General features: G+C 37.4%; 1 protein-coding gene, 1 non-coding gene and 1 pseudogene across 3 annotated transcripts; 1 reads left to right on the top strand and 2 right to left on the bottom strand.

The window, feature by feature from the left end:
- Positions 1-7,459: 7,459 nt before the first annotated feature.
- On the bottom strand, positions 7,460-8,934 carry LOC113272362 (annotated as a pseudogene).
- A 245-nt stretch (positions 8,935-9,179) lies between these two features.
- Positions 9,180-9,250, top strand: TRNAG-CCC. Its single transcript has one exon. It is a non-coding gene; the product is annotated as a tRNA-Gly (tRNA).
- A 180-nt stretch (positions 9,251-9,430) lies between these two features.
- Positions 9,431-18,192, bottom strand: LOC113275165 (probable glucan 1,3-alpha-glucosidase). 2 transcript variants are annotated; one of them, XM_026524604.1, is made up of 7 exons: positions 17,987-18,192; positions 12,895-14,551; positions 11,941-12,214; positions 11,697-11,832; positions 10,825-11,035; positions 10,521-10,727; positions 9,431-9,947 (listed from the first exon to the last, which is right to left on the bottom strand). In XM_026524604.1, the coding sequence occupies exons 2-7, from the start codon at positions 14,482-14,484 to the stop codon at positions 9,579-9,581; spliced, it is 2,787 nt and encodes a 928-aa protein (XP_026380389.1). In that variant the 5' UTR covers positions 14,485-14,551; positions 17,987-18,192; the 3' UTR covers positions 9,431-9,578. The 2 variants fall into 2 exon arrangements, with proteins under 2 accessions (XP_026380389.1, XP_026380388.1); XM_026524603.1 differs by having other exon boundaries at positions 12,895-14,535; positions 17,987-18,191.
- Positions 18,193-20,223: the final 2,031 nt, after the last annotated feature.

Here is a 20,223-nt window from a genome sequence, read left to right as displayed (position 1 = left end):
TTCTCAATGCCTTGTTTAGCTGAACTCAGTTTTGTTCAATTCAAGAATAGTATTGTTGCTTTAGTATTTTAGTTTCTAAAACTCAGTATACTTTATTTTGTGATTTCTGGATTGGAAGACTTAATGATATCTAATCTATCAAAATTTGGCATATCCTTGTCAGTTTAATGGCAGTCTGTTAACATTCCATGCTTTGTGTTTATAATTATATCCATACTGACTGGGGGTGGAATTATTTGTTACTGATTATGCCACTGACTAGATTTAGGTGCTTATTATTATTCCAGTTGTTTTTATATCTCCCCCTCTTTAATGAGAGCAAGACTTATCAAAAAGTCAAAGCATTTACTGATATCAGCCGTTGGATCTCTTCCCTTTTAAAGCTGAATCGTTGGATATCGGCATATTATTCAAAAGATTCCCGTCACAATTCCGTGTGATTTATTTTCGTTACTCGACGAAAATGCCCCTTCATCTTTCCTTCTATCTTTCTTCTATTATACTTAAAACTGCCGTAAATCCTTATAGAACCAGGTGCAAAAGCGACGGAAAAATACCTTATTCTTTTCTACTTGAAACAAAAACAACCTCTTTATAATTTCCACAACCTCTATTGTTGTCCTGTTTAATGGATGTCCTGGAGATTTTTTCAAACCTACTAGAGGTCTTAGGCAGGGTGATCCCCTTTCACCTTATCTCTTTATAATTTGTATGGAAATCTTCTCTAGAAGTCTAATTAGGGCAGAGGAAAAGAAGGAAATTCATGGAATAAAAATAACTCCTAGAAATAGCTTCATATCCCACATATTTTTTGCCGATGATTGTTTACTGTTCATTAGGGCTGATCTGAAAGAATGTCATAAAATCTTAAGTTTAATAGACACCTTTAGCAAAGCTTCAGGGCATCTTATCAATTTTGATAAATCTGGAAAAAATTTAGCAAGAAAGTCCAATCAAAGCATCAAAGAATGATTAGTAAGATCCTTAAAATCAAACATATTGGCCTGAAAGATTCTTATCTAGGAACACCTCTATTTGTAGATAAACCCAAAATAAAACTGTTTGAAAGCATAATAGAAAAAATGGAACACAGAATACAAGGTTGGATAGGAAAAATTCTTGCTCAGTCCAGTAAAATGGTGCTAAATAAAACAACGTTAGCTAACTTGTCCATCTATCAAATGAGTTGCTTTATTCTGCCAAAAATGATAACCAATAAAATAGATGCTCTCCAAAGATATTTCTGGTGGGGGAAAGAAACAAATTACAAAGGATACTATCCCAAATCTTATTCATGCCTGTGCAAACCAATTAGTAAAGGAGGACTAGGTTTTAGAAATGCACATAAATTCAATTTAGCTCTTATAGCTAAACTAGCTTGGAGAATCATGACAGAACCACATGCTCTTTGGGTTACACAACTAAAGCCAAGATACTTCAAGATAAACTCTGCTTTTAGAGCTAAAATCCCTTCCTCTAGCTCTTGGATGTGGAAATGTATCTACAAAGGAATAATTTTAGTTGAACAAAACAGTATTTGGGAAATAGGTGATGGAATGAAAGTCAATATATGGGAGGATAACTGGATTCCTGATGTATCTGAAAAACTTAAGCAGTACAAGACCAGTAATAACTCATCAGTAAACCTGGTTAGAGACCTAATAGATACCGATACAAAAATATGGAATGCAACCTTAATTCACTCTTTATTCCCTAGAGATATAGCTAAAAAATCTGCAACATTAGATTTGCAAAGGAAGATACTCTGAGATGGCTTCTAACAAGATATGGAAAGTTCACTGTGAAATCCATGTATGATAAGTTAAATGAAAAAACCATAAATTACTATAACTTAGGGCAGCCTGATACTTTTTGGAAGAAACTTTGGGCTACACAAACATCCCAACGGATAAAATTTTTTGCTTGGAAGTGTCTTCAAGATGCCGTGTCAACTAATGTTTAACTGTCTAGGTTTAAGGATATTTCTTCTTCTTGTACCTTTGGATGCAATGAACATGAAACAATAGAACATCTATTCTTACACTGCAAGTTTGCGCAAGCTGTGTGGGAAACTGACCTACATTCTGTAGATATACAGTTTAACAAAAATACAACTTTCTTTAATATCTTTAAGGAAAGTCTTGAAGAAGAAAACCCTCAGATACCTATAAAAATAATAATGACCAAAATCTGGTTCATATGGAAGGAAAGATGTAATAGAGCTTTTGATAACCAACAACAAACACATCAGCAAGTAGCTTTGGAGATACAACGACATCTAGCATATTGGCACAAAGAGAAATACAGAGTCAAAAGAAAAGACCTGATAAGAGGAAACACTAGTAACAATACATGGAAACTTCCAGAACCACATTAGCATAAACTAAATCTGGATACTGCCTGGATTTCTTGTAATACCCCAGCAGGCTTTGCTATAATCTTTAGAAATGATGCAGGTGAATTTATTCAAGGAAGAGCAGGACCAATCTCAGCAACTGAACCTGAAGAAGCTGAAGCTCTAGGCTACTTGCAAGCAGCTAAATGGGCAAGAGCCAACAACTTGTCCACTTTCAGTGTGGAAGGCGACTGCAAAAATCTTGTGGATTATCTGAATGGAGAACCATCGTAAATCTCTTGGAAAAACCAAACTATAATGGATAAAGTGTTTGTAATAACTTTAAAGGTTTCTATTTTGTTCCTAGGACTGCAAACAATATAGCAGACACTTTGGCTAAAGAAGCTAGAAGCTTCAGAATTGCCGTTAACTGGGATACAGTTCCCCCTTCTTGTATTCAGTATGCTTTAGAAGTAGATAAATCTAATGCTAGGGTATCTACTATAAACCAAGTACTAGATGGCTCTACTCGGGGTGATGTAAGGGTTACTAACTCCCAAAGTTAGTTTTTCTTCTATGATATTTAACTTACAAAAAAAAAAAAAAAACAACACCAAAATTTATCTCTTCTCTCTCGATTCATATCTTGTCCACCTAAATCGAAATCTCTCTTCATCCTCATCAATTTCCCACCGTCAACTTCGAATAATCTTTACTTAATTCAATCATCATCATCTAACCTGTAACCTAAATTCGAAATTGGGTCAATTGATTGAATCATTTCAGAATTTGGTGAGTATTATCAACAAAAACTTCCTGATTAATTTGGGCGAATAGTCTTCTCTTCAGGTAACGCTTGCAACATTAAGTGTTTGTATTTTTGTAAATGCCTAATCAAAAAAACCCGAACGTAAAAACACCCTAATCTTTTTTTCTAGGGTTTTCAGCTCTCTTTTTGGAGGAAGGTAAGAGGCTCTCTGATCTTGGCGCATGTAGTATTTTCAATCAAGGTTAGTTGTTCTGTGCTTTTTCCCTGAGTCCTGACTGCAATTAGAGATTTTTTTTGGGGTACATTATTTATATGTCCTTACTTTTGAACCCTAATAAATATATCCTTATACTACAATAAATATGTCCCTACTTTTTAATAACCTTATCCATTTAAAATTAGATTACCTTAATACCCTCACTCATATAAAATTATTTTTCTTTATTTCAAAATGGAAAGAATTCCTTCTTCTAGCACTTCACCACTACCACTAGCACCACCAACACCAACATTCAACTACCATTCCACCACCATCGTTCAACAACCACCACCTACCAACCACCACTACCACTAATATTCCACCACCACTCCTTCACCACCACCTGTCCTCCACCCCCACCAGTCCTTCGCCGCCACCACCACTAATCCGCCGCTGCCGCCGCCACCACCACCACCACCACCGTCGCCATCGTCACCGCCGACGCCACCACTGGTCCATATATTTTTGTATCAACAATAGTAGTTGATCCAAATAAAAATAGAACCAACAGTAGAAGTTGATCCAGTTTAGGGGATCAACAACGGTAGTTGATCCAAAAAAAAAAGGATCAACAATAGAAGTTGATCCAATTTAGTGGATTAACTACCATAGTTGATCCACTAAATTGGATCAACAATGAAAGTTGATCCATGTAAATGGAGTGAAATTGGCGTGAGTCGAACACGCATCATCTGACATGGAGTCAGGCATGCTACTATTGCACCACAAGTTCAACATTGGAAGAAATTTACATGATTTAAACTACAAGCATGATTATACTTATCCAAGGAAATATTGTCAACAATAGGAGTTGAAAGGATCAACAACAGTAGTTGATCCCATAAAAAATTGGGTCAACAACATGATTTGATCCCATAGATGGATCAACAACCGTAGTTGATCCCATAAAAAATTGGATCAACAACAAGAGTTGATCCCATAAAAAATTGGGTCAACAAGAACAATTGATCCCATAAAAACATATAAACAACAACAATTGATCATCACCTGTAGCTTCATAAACAACAACAACTTCATCTCCTTCATTGCAGTAGCCACCAACATTGTTCACCTAGCAACAAATCACAATAATTATCAAAAATTAAATCCAGCAACAATCATCTAAACCATAAATCCAACATCAACATGGTATAGAAAAAAGTATGAAACATTAACCAATTAAGAACAGTAATTAGATCCAGCAAAAAGCTTCAAGGATTCCCATCAAAACCAACTACAACTTTAGTTCTTAAACTTCCAAAATATAACCACCGTAATCAACATCTTATGACAAAACTTGATGAAAATGTAAAAACAAAATCCTGAATAAAGAAGACTACTAACCCATCAAACCAAGCTCTCTAATATCTCCTTGGTGCACCACCAGGTCACCAACTCCAGATTTAGTTATTAATTAAGCTTCTACAAAACTTCAAATCTTCAATTCAAAATCACCACAAAATCGAAACCTAAAATCAAATCTCCTGAATTATTAAATGCTCAAGTGACCATCAAAATCACTCTTACAAATAAGGAGTATAAGAAGAAGAATAATATAAACTGTTGATGATGATTATCAAACTTGATTTCTGCATCTGAGATTTATTTATCTTTGTAATTCTAAATGTTGTTGATAGTGGAGATAAATATGGTTGTGGTGGTTGCGGTGGTGTGTCAAAAGATGGTGGTGGTGGTAGCAGAGATGGGGATGGCGATGTCGATGGTGATGGTGGTGGCAAGGTGACGGTAATTGAAGGTGGGGTGGCGGTGATGGCGAAGAAAGAAGAAGTGAAAATATATCGTTACATTTTCAGATCTAAAATATAAAAGTGAACATTAAAGTCTCAAAAGGGTATTAAAGGAAAGTATAATTAATTAAATTCTCTCATTTTTAGATATTTTTAAATTAGAAATATTAGTATAGTGGACAAGGATATTTATGAAGGCCCATCAGAAAGAAGGACAATAGTTCAATTTCCACATTTTTGTTTGGTGGTTTGTTTTCTTATACGGCCTTTCTCATTTAAGAATACCACAAATGCAGTAATCAGATTGGAAATATTAATCTTACAGATATTGTTGGGGTGCTAACAAATTTGCAAGCTACAAAGAGGCCTATTGGGAAGGAGTGTCAAATGCAAGGAACTGGCAATTGTGAGCTTGAGTTTTTTCATTTACTAGCACGAGACTGCAAGCCAGAACCACAAACATTATCACCAGAATCCGTTGATCTCAAAAAATACAATACATGTGTGGTAGAATTTCCTGAGTTGTCAACATAGTTATCACTTATTAACATGTTTTGTGTGGTATACATTTTTGGTTATGGTGAAAGTGGCTGCCAATAGAACTGCATCAGAGCAATAAACCGTATTCACACTGATGTTACTAGATTGGATTTGAATTATAAAAAACTCAGATGTTTGCCAAGGTGCGTTGAATTTGAATTATGAAACTCGGTGGTTGGCAACGTGGAGTCGACTTTGAGGTTAGTTTGAAACTAATTCATTTTCTAATTTCAGTTCTTTAGTGGGCATATCAATGCTTTCAGTTCGCGTTTTGATAGTAAAAATGGGTAGAAGAAAATCTTGACTTATTGATATTGCATGACTGCACTAAGTCTTAGTGGATTTTCGGATTGTAAGGCCATTTCAAATTTGCAGCAGCTTTCATAAAATATTCGTTTTGCACCCAGATACTTTGATGTAAACTATTATGGCGTATGTCTTCTACAAACTCACCATCCATTTTAGTTTAGTTATATTAAGTGCAGTTATGTTATTCATTTGTTTGAAGCAAGGTTTGCCGAGAACAAAACCAGTAACTCTAAAAAAATGGTTCAACAAAGTGGTGGCTCAACCAAGTAGTGGCTCCAACCACATGTGAAATGTGTGACAGAGGTTAGTTTTAGGGTGTGTAGTTCAACAATTGGTAAGGTTTTCATATGTTAAACACAGCAAAAAACATGAATACAACTTTAACAGTTAGCAGCTAAGCTTAAAAGCCCCCTCACATCTTAGAAGATACACGATGCTGCCTATACAAAACGGAGGCTCCGGAAACTCTTCCTGGACTAACTGATCCTGGAAATTCTATGGCTTCTTCTTCCCTTATGTTTTCATTTTTATTTTTTTGATCGTTGTTTCTGTATGTCTTCCCTACAAAATAACCTATCATCTGGGAATGGTTGTTGACTCTGTGGTCTGTACATTCCTATAGAAAATTGGGTAGCCGTCTCCCATCTATGCCTCTTTTAAACCCGTTCGTTCATTGTTTAATAAATAGCAAGCTAATTTTTTTTTTCTGTGTAATATTTTCTTGTCAGGTTCATCCATTCTACCAAATTTAAAATGTCAAATTGCTGTATATCCGTGGACTTTTTTTTTTTGACCGGGAAGAAATGTCCTAGAACTTCCCACAAGTCATGTTTCATACAAACTGACTGTAGAATCTGTTTGTGTGTTCTTATATACAAGTTCATAATATTGATTATTGAATATATATCTTGGTGTTTGGTGAATATATAGTTGATGTTTTCGCTACGATATCGTTATGGTGATATGTGATATGGCAGATTAGCAGCAACACTCTTAGCCATGAACATGAAAAAGTTAGCGTTTGCCGACGTGCACTCTACTTGTTACATGGTAAAGAGAAAACATTAGACTAACAAAACAAAGTATCACTAACATGTAGTCTCTCAGATTCTCCATCCGATTCTTATCTATGTTGGACTCTTTGAGGAGTCGCTGCTCTTTAGGTTCTTCCCATAGCCATCGGATGCCAGTCCTGTTTTTACTCTCTGCCTTCATTTTCTACACACAGTATATAAAAGCACAAACACAACACACAAAAATTAGGCTCAAAAGCATCATAAATTCAATCCATAAACTAAAGATATCAATGATTCAAAGAAAAGTGTAACCCGGATGCTGTCCAAAGCATTCAACACTTGAAACATGCATGATCCCTGCGAACAAAAACAAAAAAGAAACAGCAAAAGAGTTTAGACAATTAGTCAACACTTCAAACTAGAGAGATGGTTACTCTAAATCTAAAAAGACACACTGGGGCTTAAGAGCCCTTTGTTAAAGCCTTAAGCATCATATTCCCCCTGTGAGAATTTATTCTCAGGATAATAGACCGCTACCAGTCTACCACCTCATTCCCACCGAATTTCCTACCATTCAGCCCCTCTCGAGCCTTCCAAGCGCCAATGGTGTCGGAAAATTCCAAGAACACACTGCCAACTCCTGGAGATGGTTCATCGTCGGCCATTGGACGTCGGATGACAACACTTGTCAATGAACCGTATTTTCCGGCCTCCAATCTCATATCTTCCACTATGTCTACGTACTCTTCGTCATCTTTTAGTTCATCTGCACTAACAGCCTGGGTTAAGCGTACAACCTTGGTGGGAAGGGCACCTAACAATGCATTCTCATGTTCAGGCTTAGGCGGTGTTGTTCCTTGGTTGGCACGCCGTACAGTTAGAGTTTTGGAACCCAATTTTAGTCCATTCAGAGTTCCACAAACTATATCCGTGATTGAGGTATCCTGGTACACGCAGAAGGCAAAGCCTTTGGAGTTACCGGTTTCCTTGTCTTTGACAAGATCGAATCCTCGAAGAGGACCAAAAGATTCTAATAGTTCTCTTATATGTACCTCTGTGAAATAGGAAGGTACGCCCCCCACAAATATGCGATCAGGCCCCTCAAGACAAGCGGTAGATCCCCGCAACATCCCAACAGCTTCGAGGTTCAATTTTAGACTTGGATGACTTGGTCCGAGTGCCGCAGCAAGAGAAGGATTGTAATCAGTAGGCCTCCTAACTTTCATTGTTACTCCCTGAAAAACGATGCCGTCTAAAGCCATTGCATTACTGGCCTCCTCAACGGACCTCATCTCCACAAAAGCAAAATTCTTCTCATGGTTAATGTATACATTAACCACAGCATCCCCTGGACCAGCAGTGTTCCCACCAATAGCCGACATAACCTGATCGAAAAAGGTTGCCACCGACTCCTCGTTAGCCAGAGGAGGAAGGCCGCCAACATAGACTCGCCTAGCATGTCGTGTAGCTTGCTGGGTCATGTACATCATGTTAATCGGAAACGTTTCGGGAATAGTTGGAGGAGCTGCAGCGACGCCATCTATCGAAGGAGGTGCCACATCAAAGCCGCTATTCCGTTTACGTTTAGAACGTGATCTAGACCTACTACGCATGTGTGATCTCTCTTCTTCACTATCTCTACGTGATCTGGACCTACTGCGCCGATGTCTTTCTTCACTATCGCTATCGTAACTTCTACGTCTTCCATGGTCTCTATTTCTATGGTGATATCCGTCATCTCTGTTTCTTTCAGAACGTTCCCTTCTATCACTATTACGAAGTCTATGGTGATCCCTCTCAGAACGTTCATGATCTTTATCCCTGTCCCTCTTTCGTTCTCTACTCTTTGGAGAACCTCTTTCATTGTTAACTTCTGCACCACCACAACTTCCATGAGTACTTATGGCATTCTTTTGAACTGAAGAACAGAAATCGCCACCATCGATCATTACCGCCATACTAATTACCAGCTATAGAATTCTTCTCTCTCAACAAAACTTTTTAACCTTTTTTTTTCTAAGATGAAGTTGCGTAGTTTATTTCTTTGTTAAAACAAGGTAATTTGGCCTGGTATATATAGGTGATGAGAATTCCAAATCAATGTCGGTTTGAATTGAAACAGAAATCCTAAATATAGGTCGACCAGGATCTTCCCTAATTTATTACTGTTATAATTGGTTAAAGAGTGCTCATATAGCAAAAACCGCATCTGGTGTAGTGGTATCATAGTACCCTCCCACGGTACTGACCAGGGTTCGATTCCCTGGATTCGCATTTTTTTAGTGCGCTATTTTTTTATTTTATTTTGTTCCCAGTCCAACCCCCTTGAACATGTCGGGTTTGTAAGACTAGCGCACATCAGGATCCGCATACTGATAAGAATTTTTTTTTGTAAAACCAGCTAACTTCAGCATAATACTTTAAGCAATCTAACAACTCAAATTCTAATCCTGGTTGGTCTTAAGAAATCCTCCCCAAACAAGAATCATACGCATTGAGGTTTTAGCCTTTGGCAAATAAGTGTGCTAACATGTTATTCCGAACTCACTGATGAGATTACATTATCTATTCTTTCTAATTTCTATTATCATCATTGATGAAATTACAAAATCCTTATTGTCCAATCATCAGAAATGCGGACATTTGGTTTTCGGACAGTTAAAGCAGTAGGACCACCCCTCCCTCCTTGAAGCATAATGGGTCCAGATTCAATGTCAGCTTTCACATTTGCAGGCTCTATCAGTGCGCTTTTTGCTCCAGAGAGCCCTAGTAGAATAATCCTCTCGATTACACAGTCTGAGGAATAAACCTTGCTGCCTGATACAGGGCTTGCAATATTTGAAGACGTAAGTTTTCCATCTGAATATACAAAACGACGATGGATGTATGCTCCTTTTCCAAATTCAAAGCTCTTGCCATCGTCAACATAGAGTTCACCTTCGGCCGCTTGAGACGCGTTCAATGCTATCACCTTAACAGACAAATACATACACATGCAGAGATATCAGAAGATCAGGCAGTCATTTAAATCAAATAAGTTGTGACAAGTCGAACCAGAATTAGCATCAGACCTAAGATGTAAACATGCAGGAAACATGATGTAAACAATTTAAGAAAGAAAAACCAGTAACCAAGCTCAAGAAAAGCACAAGTTTCTTGAACCAAAGGATCCGAACGATCTAGTCATATATATTTTGACTATGGATTCAGCTTAACTTGATTCGTATAATGTAAAATGGGACAAAGGATACTTGAATTGAACTGAGACTGGGTTTACGTGTCTGGTAACCGTGGTTAGGGAAAAAGTTAAGATTCGTCACAACAAACCGAGGGTAAGAAAATAATGACATGTACAGCTGGGACATGGAAACGAGGACAAGAAAGAAAGAGGACAGGAAAGTAGAAATGCTTCAATAATGGTCCCTAAATTCAGATAGTTTCAAGAAGAAACTTTATCAGGAAAAAATAAATAAACTTTTCATTTAGACTCCGAAATGAACTTTCTTAAGGGGGTCGCTTGAGGCCTTGAGAACCATAAACATACCAGAGTAAATGGGTCGTTAACCATCTGAGTAGAACTCCGGCGATATCTGTCTTTCCGTGGGATAATAGTTCCTGCCTTTTGAAATGCAGGAATACCATCTTCTGAGACCTGTAACTTGTGGGTCACACCTCCAGCATATGCAACTCCTGTCTTTAGGTCATACCAAGACTGGCCACGAGGCAAATATACCGACACTTGTTTGGCATGCTGGCAAAGGATGTCCAGACACAATTCTCAGTAACTACAGTGACACATAACAAAAAGACATACAACAGGACCAGCAAATAAGCCTTATTACATATACCTCAGTGTAGATTCCTTGAACAAGAAGAGAGTTTCCAACCATGAAAGCCTCGTCATTGCTAAAAGTGGTTTCATCTGAAGGAAACTCCATCCACAGTGGACGCACGACTGGAACACCTGTTGTATTGGCTTCCCTGAACAATGTATAGAAATATGGAAGAAACATATAACGTGTGTGTATCGCATCCCTCATTAGTTCAGTGTTCTTCTCCCTACATCATATAAGTACAAGCAGAATTAGACAATTTCATGGTCGGGGAGATAAAGCAAACAACATTCATGATAAAGAAAAAAGCTCCCAAGGCCAAGGGGTATGCTAGATATAAACAAGAGTACAAAATGACAGATACAAGTAGACATATATGAGAGGTTACCACATTTATGGAAGAGACATTCAAGTTATCTACACTGATGACATTTCTAGAAGCTACGTAACTATGAAGGTTCTAGCCAAATGTTATTCTTAAGTCTGAAAAAAGTTTTCATGTTTTCAAAATCCATATTCCCTGATGTACCTTCTTATTTTTGTTGCATCCAATAGCAAGATGTTATCAGACAACCCATAAACACAAGTGGCAAAACATTAAAACACATGCCTGGCATCCTATGATGTGCACAAAGGATAGTATTTCGGGCACTCATCTCTTAGAACTATATTTGCATTTTAATCCTAACAACTGCATCTATCCACACGATATCATATAAAAGGGAAACAGCTATCATACAGAATTCAACCAGATGGCATGTGGCATGTGGCAACAGTCAAAGGGAAAGGGGGCTAGAGTAATCATTCCAGAAGTAAATAAAGTTCACATTCTGGAAAATGTTTCTCTCACAGAAAACAAAGAACCAAAAGCTTATTTATAATATTACCCGAATAACCATGGTTCCCTCCTTTTGGTGTCATGATGAGCATGACCTCTAAAGAAAGGATAGTAGGCTCCCAGTTGGTACCAACGAACCAACAATTCAGTGTCCGGGTTGCCGAAAAATCCACCAACATCGGCACCTAGATGTCAAACACATAAAAGCAAAAAATTATGTTTTCAGGTGAACAGAATAGTGTGAATGATAAATTGACAATTAACCTAACCGATTATAGAATAAGTGAACTCACCAGAGAATGAAATTCCAGTGAGACCAAGTGTCAAAATCATTGGAACTGAGACTCTGAGGTGATCCCAATCTGCTGAGTTATCTCCAGTCCAAACAGCTCCAAACCTTTGAGTTCCAGGAAAGATTGCTCTTGACAAAACAAAAGGCCTGTCATTTCCGCCACCTCTCTTAAAAAGACCATCAGCTGTAGCCATGTGAAAGTAGTAACCATATGCATTGTGTACCTCTCGGTGCTCCACACCCCCATAATGTATAAGATCCCTTGGCATTGTCACCTGATTCAGAAAACATAATTATACAATTACAAATCAAATAATGATAACTTTAGCTATTTTGTAGTTTCCTTATTCTTAAGAAGCATTCTTTTTCTATATATGTTTTCTGGTTGATAACAATGGTATGACACACCCTTACAAAACAATAATATCACTCTAGTACAGTTCACTTTCCATGTGAAACCAGACAACTCGATGATTATCATTCACTTATTACCGCCCAATACAAGGTAACAGTTTATCAGGAAAGAAAAACAAAGGAACAATAAAGCTTTAATTTATTAGTTGAAATCACTTTCATATCTTTACTGAAAAAAAGAAGGGAGATAGGAACCCTTCGGGTATATCTATGGGGTGCTGCTGTAAAATCAACTGCAATGGTGTTGCAACTGTAGCATGATATCAAGGATTTGTATTTAAGCAACCTTAAAGGCTCAATAACATATTGGTTAGAAGCACTTAACACTGGAGCTCATGGAGCATGGAGTTTCCTTGTGAGACCAATACAACAGAAAATTTCCAAATTTTGTTAAATTTTTTACATTTAACAGGAGCGTTCAAAATCATATTAAAAATTTAAAATAGCTGCTACAGTACGTACAGAGTTTATCTGACTGAAAGCAATAAAACAAAAGAAGACACAGAAAAGTATGACATAAGAGCAAAATTATGTAGCTTACCTCGGGACCATTGAAGACAGATGGCTCATTCATATCGTTCCATATATACAAGGAAGGAGTTGAGCCAACATAATTCTGCAATGAGAACTTCTCAGCCCACCAGGTTCTGATCTCTGGGTTCAACATATCAAGGTATGATGATGAACCAGGCCAACACCATCCATCATAGTCTTTTCCTGAAGCATCCTTCACATAGTACCCACCCTTGGTTGCCTCTTTGTGTATATGAAACGACTCATCCCTCTTTATATGAGGATCGACGATGGTAACCATATGCCTACCCTTGTCAGCCAATTTGTTCTGCATTTCTTCGGGATTGGGAAAGAGAACCCTGTCCCAAGTAAAATACCTTTTCCCATCAGTATGCTCAATATCTAGCCATAGTACATCATAGGGAATATCAAACTCATCGAATTTGGAATCAACATTCGCAACATCCTCCTCATCTCTATAATTCCATCTGCATTGGTGGTAAGCTGTTGCAAAGTGCTGGGGCATAGCAGATGTTCCAGTTACACTTGCATATTGCTTCACAACATCTTTTGGTTCAGGACCGACAAAAAAGAATGCATCAACAACTCCAGCCTCGCTCATCCAAAGAGTATCAATTCTTCCATGGGAAGAAAGAAGAGAAAGCCCAGATTCAGCATCCCAACCAGAACCAAGAACATCAATCTGCATCTCAGCAGCATTCAACCAGAAAAATCCTGACGTACCATGAACTTTACCATGGGAAAGCATGAAAGGAATAGACCCATAAATTCCAAATGGAGATTCATGAAGGTACTCAAACACATCTAGGTTAAATAGACGATAAGGCTCCGAGAACTCAATTTCAGGTCCCCTAGTGGGCTTCAAAGTAAGAGATGTGGCATGCTCAGGGATTCCATAAACAAAATCAGCTCCATAAAATGATACATCAAAACTGATTGACTGTGGACCGTACGGCCTGGAATCTGTGTGACTCCTGAAACTTTCCTCCCAATTGTCCCCTTCTTTCTTGTTTCTCAACTGCTCAAAATCAAATAGCCCATGTGAATTGATCGATACAACACGATCACCTCCTTTCTTACGAATGTAAACCTCAAATGGGTCGTGTCTAAGAACCGCTTCATGGTCGTCAGAGACATAAACAATTGAAGATTGAGATGCATCACCATTGATTACTTCAGTTGAAACCCTTTGTAGCCAAAGTTTCTTATCGTCGAACTCGGGAACAACCACGTCAGGGACCTCAAATCTCTTCTTGGGGGGGTCTAAGCTCGGGTCCTCATCAATCTTGAGTCTCACAATTCCATTCTGATAAGCTGATAATCTAAGGAGTAATGGCTTACTGGGTTCTTCACCCTTTTCTTGCTCGTCCTCTTCTCCTTTGCTGCCATTGAACTTGGGAATAAGTTTGGCTGTAAGATCTCCGTCATTAATGACCACATCTGTAGCTACTAAAGAACATGATCCGGGTGTTCTAGCTCGAGCTCTTTTGCAGAAAGGAGTCTGGTCGCAGGTTCTGAACTCTTCTTTTTTCCAGGATGAGACAGATGATACTAGAAGAAGAACAAACAGTAGCAGAAAAGCATTTCTGCTGATCATCTTTGGTGACACACTAAATAGATATCTTTGGTGACACAAGTTGTGGTTTTACTGCAACAGAAATAACCTAATTGTCAGAAATAGAAAAGGATAAGTGCCTATAAGTAGATACTCAAGGATATATTAAACTTTAAAATGTCTGAAACTTTTGAACCAAATCTATATACAATAAAGTGGGAAACAGTTTTTAACAGTATAGCAGAATAACAAAACGTTTGAGTTCTTTATCTTAATTTTAAACAAGTAGAGTGCACGTCGGCGAACAATAATCTTTTTATACTTATCTTCCATGCTGGCAAAACTATGTCACTGGCAGAAATATTGTTTCTTACATAAAAATGCACTTTTCTAATGTTACATAAAAATTAGAAGCGAATTAAAATGAAGAAGCCAATTAGGCCTGTTCAGCAAGACGTCATAAAAAGAGTAAAAAACGATTCAACTCTAATGAGGTGGACACTTTCAGTTGATGCCTTGATGGAAGTTTAGTTAGCTAGTCGGGGATATAAGGCATTGCATACATTAGACACTTTTAATTGTGCGCATCAAACAATCAAAAACATTAGTTCTAAAATGCTTGGGCACCACAAAACAAAGAATTCATGTGCTAGTAGATAAGCTCATATGAGATCAAAGGAGAAATTTGGATAAGCTCAAAGAGTTTTTTCTACCAAACAGTATGTCAACTTTGGAGCAGCATTTGTCATATATACCATCTCATGTATGCTTCAACTCTGGCTTTGTCACATACTCAAACTAAGAACTACAACAAATTACGAAGACTCGGTAAAAAAAGACTAAAAATTGGAAGCAGAAAACCCAAATTAAGGAACACGTTCACGATTATAAATAAATGTCAACAATAATTTTTTACCCTAATTAAGAAAACCCCTAATTTCGAATAGATGAACAATCAAATAGTTAGGGTTTTAATTTTTTATGCCCTGACCTAATTCAGGGGAAACCCAATTTCGAATAAAAAAACAAATGTTTAAGAGTTTGGAGTTATATACCTAACGAAGAAGATGAAATCGACAGAACCCTAGAATTACAGCTTACAGTAGAATACAAATTTTGATACGAGGACATGTACATTACCCAGTCCGGGAGAAAAACAATTGGTTCAATTGTTGATCGCCTTCATTAAATGTTAATCTCCTCCAGTAATTGTTCGAACTCAGATGACGATATATATGGGATTTTAGCTGTTAGAGAAGAGAGTGGCAGGGAGTTGAGGGAGAAGAAGAAGAATGATCGAAGACAGATATGAAGAAGTAAAATTTTCTTTACACGCATCGTTTCGTTATTTTAATATATTATTAAATCGTACGGGCATAATTGGAGATGAACATAATCCAACGGAGAAGCTAAAAAAATGGGCTAGATATGCGACGTACCAAAAATACGTGCGCAGACGAAAAATACACGGCAACCAAAAAAAAAAGGTTAGCGTTTTTCAATTAACTGTTGTTGGCATTAAAGAGGGGGGAGATTTAAATGGTGTGTAGGCAATGCTGAAGATATAAATGTTTGGGATCAACCTTGGGTTACTCGTATTCCTCTAAAAGATCTTGTGTATGCAGATATTGCCTCTCTTCGCCATCTCAAAGTTAGGGACTTATTTGATACTCCTACAGGTCAATGGAATCTGGATCAAGTTGCTCACCTAGTACCAGCTGAGGTTCAACTTAAGATTAAGTCGATTCCCATTAGTTCTATGGGTGGTTATGAAGACAAACAAGTCTGGAGCGTAGACCCTCCTGGACATGTTTCTATTAAATCAGCTTATAATCTTATGTGCCCACTGACAGCATATATTGGAAGCGGATTTGGCATTTGAAATGCCCACCTCACATCCATCATTTTCTTTGGTTACTAGCTCACCAGAAAGTTCTAGTCAGGAGTGTTTTACGACTGCGAGGACTCGATATCAGTGAGACTTGCTCTCTCTGTGATCAACATCCTGAAACAATTGATCATCTGTTTGCAGACTGCTCTACAGTTGCGACTTTATGGTCCAAATTTCAATCTGATTGGGATATTGCTCTGGAGACTGCTCTACAGTTGCGACATGTGAATTTACAATGGATTTGTAACTTGAGCAAACTCCATCCTAAGGACATGAAACACTTGGGGTAAAGTTTCATTCCTTTTTTACTATGGCAGATCTGGACGGCAAGGAATCAGCTTGTTTTAAATCATACACCTTTTGATGCTGGTCAAGCGATTCGCCAAGCTCTTTGCAAAGCTTCTGAGTTTGTGCAAGCTACATCTATCAATCATCTGCCCCTCATATTACCCAGTATTATGGTTGGATATTTCCCTCTCCAGGCTATCATAAACTTAATACGGATGGGGCTGCCATTTTATCTTATGATGCAGGCACGGGGGCCATAATTCTATCAGATAATGGAGCTTTTGTTGCGGCTTATGCTAAACATATCTTTAAAAATGGCAGCAATATGGCAGAACTAGTTGCTATCAAGGAAGGTTTACAGTTGGCACTCTCCTTGGGTATTAGCAGGCTGGAAGTGGTCAGTGACTCTACCTATACAGCTACCTTTTCTGCCCATGTGTCTTTCTCTCAGAATTACCGTGAAGGTAATTGTGCGGCAGACATGTTGGCTAAATATGCTGTTAATCCAAATGTGAATGAGATCTGGGTTTCAAAACCCCCTAGTTTTTTTACTTCTACTTTAGCTGATGATGTAATGGAACAAAAAGAGGGGGAGATTTCACACAAAGCAAAGAGGACAAACTGACATATTTAAACACAGGTAGATCACTGCCACAAAAGTACTCGCTCATGGATCAAGCTTTTAGGTACTCTAAATTAATCACGCGAGCTTCCAAAACTTTACAATCACTAAATCTACATTTCAATCCACCCCACTTTTGTGATGCACCATTTTACCGTAATATCTCAAAAAGCAGAACCCCTACCACCTCAGTTAAGATGCGCCTCTCCTATCTCCAAATACTACTCTTCAGTTAGCACACAGTAACACATGAACTGATGTCAAGCCAACCATAACAAAACGTTTCTAAGACAACTCCAATTATACTGCTAATTTGCATGTGTTAAATCTATATTACAACCTAGTAAGCATCTCATTTGGTGTAAATTTATTTAACTACTTCTATAAGTGAAAGAAATTCAAACTATTAGAAATCCCAGCTCAAAAAAATCTAAACAGAACAAGTAGACTACCCAGAATGATATTCCTATATTAGACTGTAAATACAATTCTACAATCAATCACAAAATAGATTTATCTCACACCCAAAAAGTAATTCGGAACAATCAAGAACTCGAAACTAGATTTAATTATAACCTAGCTAGATCTTCCTTTTAAAAAAATACCACTCAAGTGATTAATAGAATAATTAAAAAAAGAAAAAAACAATTAAGATTTTAAAGAATTTTACAGCCAAATTTTGATTTAGAGAGAACATAACATCCAAAACCCTGATTGTTAAAAGAAGCGTAGGAGAAGATTACCTCAATCGAGTTGCCCAGATTTTTTGAAGTTCATTAGCCTCCTTCCGCAAGTAAAAGTAAAAGCCAAAGGAAAACTGTAAGGGATGGAAAACCTAATACCAAATTCTGAGCATTTCTGCGACGGATGTGAGGGAGAAAAATTGGAGATCGGACTTCGGAGTGACGAAGAGTGAAATGATGCTCTCGAGGAAGTTGGATTTCATTTACCAAACAACACCCAATTAACATGGAATAATGGGCATGGATTAATGGCCCAAGAAGCGAACATTGCAAGAAGGCTATGTATTTAGGCCCGAACCTCATCCAGTCGTGGATTTCAGATTGTTTTTCTAGATAAAGGGATTTTTCTTTTGTGAATGAAAAGGGCAAAGTTTATAAAAAATGGTTCTTAGTCACCAAAGAAGTGACAAGAATCAAAGTTTACGTGGACATGTGAACCACAACATCCCAATTAAATATCAAAATTGGTAAAGACAGATCCTCAAAAATGTCATAATTCAAAGCCCAATTAAACAATAAGCGCTTAACAACAATAATAATCTGATTAGTAGGGGTGTACAACAGATGGGCGGATGCGGATTAGGAGTCACCCGTGTCCAATCCGTCAAAGTTACGAATTTGAAAAATTCAACCGTGTCTGGCCGAATCACCCGCAGATTTAACATCCGTGGATCAGCGGGTGATATGGACCGGATGCGGATAAACCGCGGATTTAGTAAAAACAAAAAGAAAACATGGATAGCAAAATATGAATCATTAGAAACATCAAGTGCACTGTAACTAGGTGATCGTTCAAACTGATTGCACAGGGGTGGCGGATGTTGTTAAGAATCTAGTTTCTCATTGCAGGCATGAAGACATTAATATTTTCGCTCAAGTTAAGCTCCTACTGTCGTATTCTCAATGTCATCAAACCATTTAAACTCCTAAGTCATATAAGGCTCCACGTCGCGTGTTGAGAATACCCACCCTTGGGTGAGCGTCCCCCCTTGAAAATTCTCCATTCCACTTTTTCTCAAATTATATGAATGTAACTGTAAATATCTCTTTCAGTTAAAAAAACGGCGGAGAAAAGGTTTACAAAAACGACAGAAAAAATAAATAAGATACAAACTTTCTCTTTCACGCCGAGAAGAGAAAACTACGGCAAACTAAAACCCTAAAACCACAGCAAACTTGCAAGGAGCTTTAGACTTTCTCTTTTACTGAACAAGAGATTCTATGTACAGATGAGATGTTACAGGACTCACACAGACAATGATATGCTTCAAATCCAGAGAAGTATACTTCAAAACAAAACACAAAAACTAGCCAGAAATCTAAGACTTTGGATTATGTTAGGTAAGTGATAGCAAATCTTATACTTTTATTTATTTCATTTCAGTTTGATTTTAATCTACATCTGACTTCTAGGGTTATCCATAAACTAATCTCTTATCCACATACAAGCGTTTCTATTTTCCAACCAAATAGGTCTAGTCAGGTAAAACATCTGTGGATCATGGGTTCCCATCAATCTGTAGATTGTTAAGTTAATCGATCATGTTCGAACCACAGATTTTATCTTGGATCACTAGGGGTTGATATATTTTTTCGATTCATTTTTACTAACTGGTATGTCTACTTTTCAATATTTTGTTTTGATAACTTCGGTTTCTCTGCATTCTGATAGTGTTTGTTTTGATTTCTTTTTTAAGGCTTTACCGGGTTGTTTCATAATGGAATCAGTTAACTGGACATCAAAATGAGGGTGTGATTACTACGATGGATAATGTATAAAATCTTTCTTGCAAACCCTAATCCCTATGTGTGTTTTTTCTTCTTGATGTTTCTTCCAGATTGATGATGTACTATTTTCAAGTCTGTTATTGATTTGCTTTTTCATAATCATAATTTTTCTTGCAGCAGCACCATGAAGAGGAAATCTAGAGGAAGCGCTAGAACTGTCGATGATGATTTATATAATTCAATGGTTGTTATTTCCTCTGTCGCGGAGTAGAAATGCTATCAAATCACAGGTTTTAGAAGTGGTTTTCCACCTATCATGCTTAGATCATTCAAAATTATTTGTGCTGATTTTTTGAATATGAAATTTCTATTTTTGTTAATAATTTTGTGAATTTGATTTTCGATTTTTGTTGCAGGAGAAGGAAATCCATGTTGAGTTTTCATTAATGTAAACTATGTCTTCATGTTCTTTACATTATGTTTCTCATAACTAACTGTGGTTTGATTTT

The sequence above is a fragment of the Papaver somniferum genome, chromosome 4 (assembly GCF_003573695.1).
Source record: "Papaver somniferum cultivar HN1 chromosome 4, ASM357369v1, whole genome shotgun sequence".
NCBI lineage: Eukaryota > Viridiplantae > Streptophyta > Magnoliopsida > Ranunculales > Papaveraceae > Papaver > Papaver somniferum.
This window is presented reverse-complemented; position numbering and strand designations above follow the sequence as displayed.